The sequence below is a fragment of the Herpailurus yagouaroundi genome, unplaced genomic scaffold (assembly GCF_014898765.1).
Source record: "Herpailurus yagouaroundi ecotype Mexico unplaced genomic scaffold, PumYag 149707, whole genome shotgun sequence".
Classification (NCBI taxonomy): Eukaryota; Metazoa; Chordata; class Mammalia; order Carnivora; family Felidae; genus Herpailurus; species Herpailurus yagouaroundi.
The window spans coordinates 2,303-13,838 of NW_024422597.1; the positions used below are offsets into that span (position 1 = coordinate 2,303).

Here is an 11,536-nt window from a genome sequence, read left to right on the forward strand (position 1 = left end):
AGTGCTGTGTGAAACAGCTCACCTTATTGTTGATAATTAAAATGATCTTATGTGTGTTGGTTGCTAAATATACATGAAGAGAGGCACCTGGTTGGCTCAGTGGTAGAGCATGCAACTTGAACTCAGGGTGGTGAGTTCAAGCCCCATGTTGGGCACGGAGATTACTTAAAAAAAATAATGAACAAATGAACAAACATGAAGAGAGGAATAGACAGAAATGGTACCAAGGGATTTTCTGATGGTTTGTTCATTTGTCTTCATGAATTTTAATGTTTTTGTTTATCTACTTATTTATTTGAGAGAAATAGAGACTGTAAGGGGTAGAGAGGCAGAGAGAGAGGGACAGAGAATCCCAAGCAGACTCCGTGCTGCCAGCTGCAGAGCCCCACGTGGGGCTCAAACCCACAAACTGCAAAATCATGACCTGAGCCAAAACCAAGAGTTGGTCGCTTAACCAAGTGAGCCACTCAGGTGCCCCATGAATTTTAATTTTTATGTGGAGCAACCAATGGGCCCTTTAGGAGTGGAAGACTTGGTGCTACAAGGAACTCTTGAAACACAGGCTCCAGCCACAAAAACTCCACAAACCCACTTACCAACCTGTACGTCCTTTGCACCCTTTTATCTGCATCTGTTGCAGGAGGGCCCCCCAATGCCCAAACCCATTCTCCTCATAGCAGTTCTGAGGAAGAACGTGATGAGGCAAAGGGGAGGGGTGAGAGAGCCAAATTCCCTAAGAGGCTGTTTCAGAGGGAAGAAAAATATCTTAATGTATTTACGGTCAACTGATGTGCAAACAAGGATGCCAACAACCCACAATGGGGCAACGAATGGTCTCTTCAACAAAAGGTGCCGGGAAAATTGGATGTCCATCCCTATGCAGAAGTTGAAAGTGGACTTTTATCTCACATCACACTTAAAAATCAACTAAAAAATGTGTCAACAACTTAAGTGTAAAACCTGAAACCTAGAAGAAAACAGGGGAAAGTTTCTTGACATTGGCCTATGGAATGTTTTTTTAGTTTGACCCCAACAGCATGGGGAGGCAGGAGGGAACAAAGCTAAAATGGGCAAGCGTGACCACATCAAACTACAAGGGACAAACTTCTTTCTGCACAGCAGAAGAAGCCATCAAGAGTGAAAAGACAATCTATGCAATGGGAGAAAATATTTGCAAACTATGTATCTGAAAGGATGTTAATATTCAAAATATATACAGAACTGGGTGATGGGTATTGAGGAGGGCACCTTTTGGGATGAGCACTGGGTGTTGTATGGAAACTAATTTGACAATAAATTTCATATATAAATAAAAACAAACAAAAAAAATAATCTTATAAAAAAATAAATAAAATAACAGTTTTTACAGCAAAAAAAAAAAAGTCTCTTGAATGAACATTTTATTGGCACATTTTATTTTTCAAGGGTGACTAGTATATCTAGCACTATGATGGATATTCAATAAATGCACATCAACGTGCAGGAAGCAATATGGCAAAATGAAGAAGTCATTGACTGAGAATCCTGAGACCACAGTTCAAGTTCCACCTGTACTGCTAATGCACTATAGAATCTTCCATGAATCACTGGGCTTTAATTTTCTCTTTTGATGTCAATCACCTCTTAAATAACATGCATGTCTTTATAAATAAAAAACCTATCACAAAAAAAAAAAAAAAAAAATATATATATATATATATATATACACAGAACTCAACATGCCAAGGGAAACTTCCTCAACTCAATAAAGAACAGCTACAAAATTACCGTACAGCAAACATCAATTTTAAGGGTGAAAGAGTGAATAGTTCTCCCACAGACTGGAGATAAGGGGGTCCTCTGTTCCCACTGCTAGTCAACGTACTGTAAGTTAGAGCCAATGAAATAAGGAAAGAAAAGTGATGTAGACCAGAAAGGAAGGTTTAATAATGTACCCATCAACAGAAGGTATTGCAGTTGCAGTAAGATGAATGCCTCCCCACGCCTCTCACCCCCCACCAAAAGGATAGCCCTCATCCCTATAACCCGTGAGGGTTACATTCTATGTCAAAACAGAGTTTGCAAAAAGAGTTTGTCCTTGTGCCCTAGTTAAGGATCCTGAGATGCAAGATGATCCTAGATTACCTGGCAAACATGATATAATCAGGAGGGTGTGATAAGGATATAAGTGGAGTTGGAGACAGAGAAGTCATTGCTCTGATAGAAGCAGGATGGGGACAGATGTTAAGATGTTACCTTAGAGGAAGTGGGCTATCAGGCAAGGCAATTAAGCAGTCTCCAGAACTTGGAAAGTGCAAGGAAACAAATTCCTCCCTGGAATATCAAGAAGGCTAACAGTGCTGTGGATCCATTCTAGACACCTTATGTTGAGAAGTAAAAGAGAATAAATTTTATTGTTTTAATTCACTTAGTTTGGGGTAACTTTTTACAGCCACATTAGGAAGCTAGCGAAATGGTGTACACAGAAAAGCCCAAAGAGGGACTCCTGGGTGGCTCAGTCGGTTAGGCGTCTGACTTGGGCTCAGGTCATGATCTGGCGGTTTGTGAGTTCGAGTCCCACATCAGGCTCTGTGCTGACAGCTCAGAGCCTGAAGCCTGCTTCAGATTCTATGTCTCCCTCTCTCTCTGCCCCTCCCCTGGTCATGCTCTGTCTTTGTCTCAAAAATGAACAAACATTTAAAAAAAAAAAAAAGAAAGAAAAAAGCCCAGAGAAGCTACAAATCTCTAAAGTGAGATTAGTAAATTCTTTTTTTTTTAAGTTCATTTATTTACTTTTTTAGTAATTTCTATACCCAAAGTGGGGCTCAAACTCATGCCCTGGAGATCAAGAGTTGCATGCTCTTTAACTGAGCCAGCCAGGCGCCCTGTAAGATTAGTAAATTCTAGATATTCAAGATCGACATTAAAAAAATCTATATTACTTCAATGCAGTAGCAGTTAACACATGGAAACTGAAATTAAAAATACAATTATATGTACAATTGCTCAAAAAGGAAAAAGTACAAACATATGTTAATCTAACAAAAACATTAACAGGATTTTGATGCTAAAATCTATAAAAGTTTACACAAATAGAGACCTACCACAGCCATTTACTGGAAGATACAACATAGAAATGATGTCAAACGATTACAAATTGATAGACAGATTAATGTAATTTCTATCAAGGTATTTTCTACAATACAAACAAGATTATTCTAAAATTTATAAAGAAAGGCAAAGGAACTAGAATAGCTAGAGCATCTGAAAAAGAATAAAGTGGTCAGAATCTTCATGCAAGATTTCTAATATAGTAAAAAGTAATCAAAACTACATTGTATTCGTGGAGTGAGACACAAATAAATCAATGGAAAAGAACAGAGAACCCAGAAATGGCCCCACACAAGTACTTCCAATTGAGCTCGGACAAAGGTAACAAGGAAACTAAGAGAATTAAAAAAAAACAAAAAAACTCCACAAAAACTTCATACCTGTACTAATATTTGCTCAAAAATGATCATAGCTTTAAATGTGAAATGTAAAACAATAATACTTTAAACCAGAAAAGATTCCATAGAACATTATCCTCAGTATCCATATACCTTTGCTCTATCTCTGTGTTATCTATCTTCCCATCTGGTGTTTTAACACATTTTGACTTTATTCTGTGGTATTTTGAAAAAAAACAATTATCCTGTGGTGTGTACTATTTCGGTATCTCACTTTAGAGAACTTGAGATTTCATTATTTTATTCCTCATAGAAACTCTCTGAGGGCGCCTGGGTGGCTCAGTCGGTTGAGCGTCCGACTTCGGCTCAGGTCACGGTCTTGCGGTCCGTGGGTTCGAGCCCCGCGTCGGGCTCTGTGCTGACAGCTCAGTGCCTGGAGCCTGCTTCAGATTCCGTGTCTCCCTTTCGCTCTGCTCCTCCCCCACTCACGCTCTGTCATCAAAGACATCAAAGGCAGGATGTTTGAAAAAAGCCCTCTCAGATTCATTACATTTGTAAGCCTGCTCTCCGGTGTGGGCCCTGTGATGTTCTGTAGTTTTGATCCATGGGTAGAAGCCTTAGCATGCACATTACATTAATGTGGTCTTATCAGAGATGTAGATCCCGATGTCTAGTGAGTTGCAAAGCCTGTGTAAGTCCTCTGCCGCACACGTTCCATTTATGTGATTTCTCTTTAGTGTGGGCTCTGATGCCGATTCATGCTTGAACTTCAAATCAAATGCGTTGTCACACTCCCTACGTTCGTCAGATTACTCCCCGGTATGAACTCTCTGATGGCTTACAAGGCTTGAATTCTGAGTGAAGACCTTGCCACAATGACTACATTTATAAGGTTTCTCTCCAGTATGGATCATCTGGTGTCTAGTGAGGTTGGAGCGTTGAATGAACGATCTGCCACACTGATCACACTGGTAAGGTTTCTCTCCAGTATGAATTCTTCGATGACTAGGCAGGCTTGAACTCTGACTGAAGACCTTGCCGCATTCATTACATTTGTAAGGTTTCTCTCTAGTATGGATCACCTGATGGTAAGTAAGGCTCGACAGCATAGTGAAGGCTCTGCCACACTCATGGCACTGGTAAGGCTTCTCTCCAGAATGAGTCCTGCGATGACGCGCAAGGTGTGAATCGTAACTGAAGACCTTCCCGCATTCGTCACACTTGTAATGTTTCTCTCCCGTGTGGATTATTTGATGTCTAGTGAGATGTGAGCTCTGATTAAAGGCTTTGCCACACTCGTTACATTTGTAGGGTTTCACACCGGTATGGATTACCTGGTGGTTAGTGAGCTGTGAGCCATAGGTAAAGGCTTTGCCACATTCGTTGCACTTGTAAGGCTTCTCTCCCGTGTGAATTCTTCGGTGACTCACCAGGCCTGAGCTCTGACTGAAGACCTTGCCACACTCATTACACTTGTAAGGCTTCTCTCCCGTATGGATCACCTGATGGCTCGTAAGACCTGAACACTCACTGAAGGCCCTGCCACACTCATTGCAGTGGTAAGGTTTCTCTCCGGTGTGAATTCTGTGATGACGTACGAGGTGCGAGTTGCGACTGAAGACCTTCCCACATATGTCACATTTATACGGTTTCTCTCCTGTCTGGATTACCTGACGTCTAGTGGGGTGGAGACCGGGATTCACTGCTTTGTCACACTCCTCACGTGTGTAAGGTTCTTCCCTGATGCGCGCTTTCTGGTCTTGTGTAAGTAATGAAGAACGCAAGGGATCATTCCCACGTTCGTTAGAGATGTTGGTCGGGACTCTTGGAAGAATTGTGTGAAGTAGTGAAACTGAGGCACTATCGTTGACAGACCTCGCCACTTGGTGACATTCGTAAATTTCCCCTTCAGTCTGAAGTATCTGCACGCCAGCCAGACATGACTGAAAGCTTAGTCCAGACCTGTTTTCAATCGGCTCATTTCCTGCGTCTCTTCTACCAGTCAGGTTTTTGTTAAGGGTCACGAGCACACCTTCATAATTTCTTTCACCGTCTCTCCGCTGACACTCAGAGTCATGAAAACTTTTCTGGATTTCTCTGAAGCCACAATCTTCGGCGTCACGGCTTTCATGTCTTTCCAATATAACTGTCTGCAATACTTCCCCTGTATTACTGTTTTCTTTTGGTGGTAGTTCCTTGATCACACATTTGGGAGAGAGAGCTACGAGATATAAAGAACCATAGGTTTCCAATTAATTACAGAAAAATCTCATATTGAAAAACATATTACACCAAAAGTACTACATATATTGATCAGTTATGAAATGTTGCAACCATGACTTTCAATTTTTAGGAACACAAAAGGTACAGGATTCTTTAATATAAAAGGGTAATTACATGTAATTCAAATTGATTTTAAAGCCTACTTTAAATAGTCAATGTTGGGGCACCTGGGTGGCCTAGTCGGTTAAGTGTCCGACTTCAGCTCAGGTCATGATCTTGCAGTCCGTGGGTTTGAGCACCGCATCGGGCTCTGCGATGACAGCTCAGAGCCCAGAGCCTGCTTCGGACTCTGTGTCTCCCTCTCTCTTTGCCCCTCCCCCCACTCATGCTCTGTCTCTCTCCATCTCTCAAAAATGAACAAACATTAAAAAAAAAATTAAATAATCAATGGCAAAAAAAAAAAAAATCACAGTATGCAAACTTACGTTAGCCCTGAAAAGAGGGGGATTTTCTCATCATGTTCGGAAATGGCACGCCATTACCTGCCAATTTTTCACAGAAAATATATGGTTGTTTCACGTTTGAAGAGATAAAAGTACTGTCCATATTTACTGCATCTTTATTGGGCACTAATTCTAAAGCACAGCATGATATACTCTAATGGTAAATAATCCAGAACAAACTTATCTAATGAGTAATCTAAATTTTTTTTAACATTTATTTATTTTTGAGAGATGAGAGAGACAGAGCACAAGCGGGGAGGGGCAGAGAGAGAAAGAGACACAGAATCCAAAGCAGGCTCCAGGCTCCGAGCTGTCAGCACAGAGCCTGACGGCAGGCTCGAACTCACGAACACTGAGATCATGACCTGAGCCGAAGTCGGATGCTTAACCGACTGAGCCACCGAGGCGCGCTATCTAAATAAATGGCAATTTAGAATTGGAAAACTATAGTAGCACTGGGGAAATGAGGGAGAATTTAATCAATGTTCTAAAAATATTTTTCTGAATACCAGTCATGTAACTACATTCCCTCAGAATGGCCATTTTTAACAAGCAGTATAAGTCGGCGATGCTGCACTGTGCATTACCAAAAAACCATCATCTGTAAGTCATAACGACAGTTAATAAAACATTCTAGTAACCTAGAGTAAAAGCAGGACTGAAATAATAAGCAACCACAATGATACAAAATTATAGTTTGTGGAATTCTCAACAAATCTCTCTTGAGAGAAAACAAAAAAAAAAAAAAGCAAGGGCTTCTGTTCCAGAACCAGCATACAATATGAAAACTGGAATTTATGTTAAGACCACTCATTTTTGAAGTATCCAGTCAGGGACATACTTAACATAATTGGGAAGAGAAGTCAGAAATCACAATTATGATTTTTTTTTTTTTAAGTTATCTCTATGCCCAACAGGGAGTTCAAACTCACAACCTCGAGGTCAAGAGTCACATGCTCTACTGACTGCACCAGGCAGGCACCCCATAAATCACAATTATGAGTTTCGGCCTGCACTTATGTAACAGCTAATCAATTCCCTATCTATGTAGTATTCTTTAATTTTTTAGTTCACTGGCCAGAAAGTATATGTAATAATGAGTTTGTGCGTGAAAATCTTATTAATGAAGGCCAGATCAAACAATGTTTGGACAGAATTGTAGAATAAAAACATACAAAATATAGTGCAGGCTGCATGGCCTGAATGTTTGTGTCCACCCCAATATGATGGGGTTGGAGGTGGTGTCTTTGGCAGGTAACCAGGTCATGACGGTGCAGGGTCGCGAATGGGATTAGGGCCGTTACAAGAAGAGATATGAGAGCTTGCTGCCTTACTCTTTCCATCATGCAAGGACACGGCAAGAAGGCAGTGCTCTAAACCAGAAGAAGGCTCATCAGGAACTGAACTGACTAGCACCAAGATCTTGGACTTGCCAGACTCCGGAACTGTGAGAAATAAATTTCTATTAGTTAAGCCATCTGGTTTTGGTACTTGCTATGGCAGGCTGAGCCAAGGCACAGACAAAAGACCATCTGATCAAAATCATGACAGAAGGTTGCCGTATCTTACAAAAGTCAAGGAATTTCTGAGACTTTACTATAAAACACGGAATAGCTTTACAAATCAAAACCACAATGAGATACCACCCTACACCTGTCAGAATGGCTAACATTAACAACTCAGGCAACAACAGATGTTGGCGAGGATGCGGAGAAAGAGGATCTCTTTTGCACTGTTGGTGGCAATGCAGGCTGGTGCAGCCACTCTGGAAAACAGTATGGTGGTTCCTCGTAAAATTGAAAATAGAACTACCCTACGACCCAGCAATTGCACTACTAGGCATTTATCCACAGGATACAGATGTGCTGTTTCGAAGGGACACATGCACCCCCATGTTTATAGCAGCACTATCAACAATAGCCAAAGCATGGAAAGAGCCCAAATGTCCATCGATGGATGAATGGATAAAGATGTGGTGTATGTATACACACACACACACAATGGAGTATTACTCAACAATCAAAAGGAATGAAATCTTGCCATTTGCAACTACGTGGATGGAACTGGAGGGTATTATGCTAAGTGAAATTAGTCAGAGAAAGACAAAAATCATATGCCTTCACTCATAGCAAGACTTTAAGAGACAAAACAGATGAACCTAAGGGAAGGGAAACAAAATAATATAAAAACAGGGAGGGGGACAAAACAGAAGAGACTCATAAATATGGAGAACAAACTGAGGGTTACGGGAGGGGCTGTGGGAGAGGGAATGGGATAAATGGGTAAGGGGCATTAAGGAATGTACTCCTGAAATCATTGTTTCACTATATGCTAACTAATTTGGATGTAAATTTTAAAAAATTAAAAATAAAATAAAAAAAAAAATAAAACACGGAATATCTTAAGCCTTCTAATAGCGCTGACATGGCTAAAAGCCTTGAAGTACATCACCACCACTTTTTAAACAGGGACAGTAGGCACATGGGGTTTGTGTTTCTAACCCTTATTCATAGAGAAAGTAAGTATGAGAAACAGGATTTGACCTGGGCCTGCGGGGTCAGACAAAGTGTGCTCATGCATAAACGCCTGCAAATCACAGTCAAGATCAGGAGCTTCAACATAAACACGTTGAGGGAGACACCAGAGCTGTGTTGTGCTAACAGTGTCACCTAGCCACCCCGAGTACCCTGTCACCCCCGCAATAAGGATTTCTGTAATGTCCTGAAACAGCGATACAGTGGATAAGCAGGGATCTTTCTTAACGTGGTAAGTAGTGTGGCTGGCGAGGGGGGGCCTGCGGGAATCAGGGTGTTCAAGTTCTACACAATTCATAAGCTAGTAAGGAACGGTGTGGTCTATCCAGATCGAGGTACCGTGTGAGGGAAGGCCAGAAAGAAGGAAGGTCAGGAGCGGAGGGCAGGAGGTAATGAGCACATGAGAGAAGCGATGGTATTTGCCAATCCACGGAGGGGTAAATGTGCCAGGGCAGTCAGAATTCCAACCTTGGGAAAAAAGAAGGGACTGACGTGGCAAACACCATCATGCTGTCCCACGATGGAATTATAGGAATTAACTGTAGGAATTATAGTGTGGGTGTGTGGCCAAAATGTAAGACGGGTAATAGGGAGGGAGTGTGGAGACCAGGCAAGAAGCCATGCTTAGAAAACAGAGTAGGATGGGTGGCTGCCGAGGGGGGAGGCATAGGGGACATGGGGTAAGGTTGGTAAAAGGGGACAAAATTTCAGCCACGTGGTGAACAAGGTCCGCGGAGCTAACGTACCACATGGTGACTACAGTCGGTAATATCGTATAATTGAAATTTGCTAAGAGAATAGAACTTAAGTGTCCTCACCAAAAAATTTTTTAAAAAGTAAGTATGTGACGTAACGTGTGTTAATTAACTTGATTATGGAAATCCTTTCACAATGTATATGGATGTCAAATCACTACAGGGTACCCTTTTAAAATATTACAATTTTCTTTGCCAGTTACACCTCAGTAGAGCTAAAAAACAAAAAATTCATCCTCTGACTGCCTCCTCTGAATGCTTACAGAACAGTTTACACGAGGATCTCAGTCTCTTGTAAGAACCAGTGAATCAACAGCACAGGGGGAGAAAAAAAAGGAATTGGGTATTTTAAGCTTTTCATAAGGTTTTACGCATACTTAAGTTCTGGCAGCATGCCTGATTAAGTGTGCAAATCATCTGACAAAAGCGTAAGTGTGAAGTCCAGATGCCACGTCATGAGGCTTTTCGTATCTGAGGCAACAGGGCTTCAATCTCAGCAAGTAAGACCGGGGCTCCAAGGGGGAGAATGCAGACACACAAGGGCAGATCTCCACTTCTGGAGGGAAGTTATCCTCACCCAGGGAGACCAGGTTCCTGTAGTTCTCCAGCATCACGTCCCTGTACAAGGCCCTCTGAGCGGGGTCCAGGCACTCCCACTCCTCCTGAGAGAACTCTATGGCCACATCCCTGAAGGTCAACCATCCCTGAAATGAGAACACATTTCACCAAGGAGCTACGGGGAGAGTTATCTGCACACAAAACAGGAAGACGAGAAATGTGTAAGGATCAATTCAGATGAAGTAGGTTTTCTTACAGATCTATGTAAGGTATTTCTGAGCAAGTTATGTGTCCCCAATTTTGGCTTATTACACGTTCCCATAAGAGGTTAGGATGGCCTCTAAATTAATATGGCTTTTTTCATTTTTGTGGACAATATAAGAAATATAAAAACAGAAAATCAGGGGTGCCCGTTGGGAGCATGCGACTCTTGATTTTGGGGTTGTGAGTTTGAGCCCCACGTTGGGTGCAGAGATTACTAAAAAAAAAAAATAATATTATTATTAATAATAATAAACTTAAAAAAAAAATAGGGCGCCTGGATGGCTCAGTTGGTTAAACACCAGGCTTCAGCTCAGGTCATGATCTTGTAGTTCATGAGTTCGAACCCCACGTCGGGCTATGTGCTGACAGCTCAGAGCCTGGAGCCTCCTTTGGATTCTGTGTCTCCCTCTCTGTTCCTCCCCCATTTGTGCCCTCCCTCCCTCCCTCTCTCTCTCTCAAAAATAAATAAAGATTAAAAATTTTTTTAAAAAAATAGAAAATCAATACAAGGTTATCTAGAAGTGTTATCCATCATGTTGTGATATCTATCAATGTCACAATGAGTGATATTCAATATCTAGATGAGCAAAGGCATGAGTGTTATCTTCAGAGAAGACAACACCCATGATGGCTTTAGAGGAAGGCCACGGTGAGTAAAGGCTCTTGAAGACTTCCCACGTGCTAGCCATCATGCTAAATGCTTTCCACACACTAACTCCCATTGACATTGACATCACTCATCATAGACAGATCTGTTCCCATCTTACCGAGGAGACAACTGTGTCACACACATTCCCCGAAGCCTGCCCAAGGTCAAATGCTCTAAGAAATGGCAGAAAAAGCTCCAGAACCCAGATATTTAGGCTTTGGAACTGAACCTAAACAACGAAACATATATACCAGATAGCATGAAAAGAATGTTGAGAGGGGGATTCCTGAAACAATTAGAGACAAGTTTAAGGCTAACAGCATGGTCATTGTATCTGTCCATGCACACGCACACGCACAAAAATGTCACTCTTGTGCTATTTAACTCATTAATGTGATAGTGTAGAAAACATGTAAAGCCATGCAAATACTGAAGATTTAACTTCAAAAATTCTTAAACAACTTATTTATGAAGTAATGATAATGTCTGTAAATACTACAGGCTTGTGCGTCCTGGCACACGCACACGTACACACACACACACACACACACACACACACACACACACACACCACACATTCAAATTTACTGAAGTAAGAGGAGTCGACTCTCCGCGACACAGA

General features: G+C 41.5%; 1 protein-coding gene across 1 annotated transcript; it reads right to left on the bottom strand.

Annotated features, from left to right (window-relative positions):
* Positions 1-4,170: 4,170 nt before the first annotated feature.
* LOC121026626 (zinc finger protein 415-like) lies at positions 4,171-10,430 on the bottom strand. Its single transcript, XM_040469421.1, has 2 exons — positions 10,021-10,430; positions 4,171-5,649 (listed from the first exon to the last, which is right to left on the bottom strand). The coding sequence occupies exons 1-2, from the start codon at positions 10,052-10,054 to the stop codon at positions 4,238-4,240; spliced, it is 1,446 nt and encodes a 481-aa protein (XP_040325355.1). The 5' UTR covers positions 10,055-10,430; the 3' UTR covers positions 4,171-4,237.
* Between the last annotated feature and the right edge of the window lie 1,106 nt (positions 10,431-11,536).

Bases quoted from the DNA above. Each gene is read 5' to 3' on its own strand.
- LOC121026626 (XM_040469421.1), bottom strand. From the start codon at position 10,054: ATGCTGGAGAACTACAGGAACCTGGTCTCCCTGG. The intron at 5,650-10,020 runs GTGAGGATAACT...TATATCTCGTAG, and splicing joins CAGGAACCTGGTCTCCCTGG to CTCTCTCTCCCAAATGTGTG.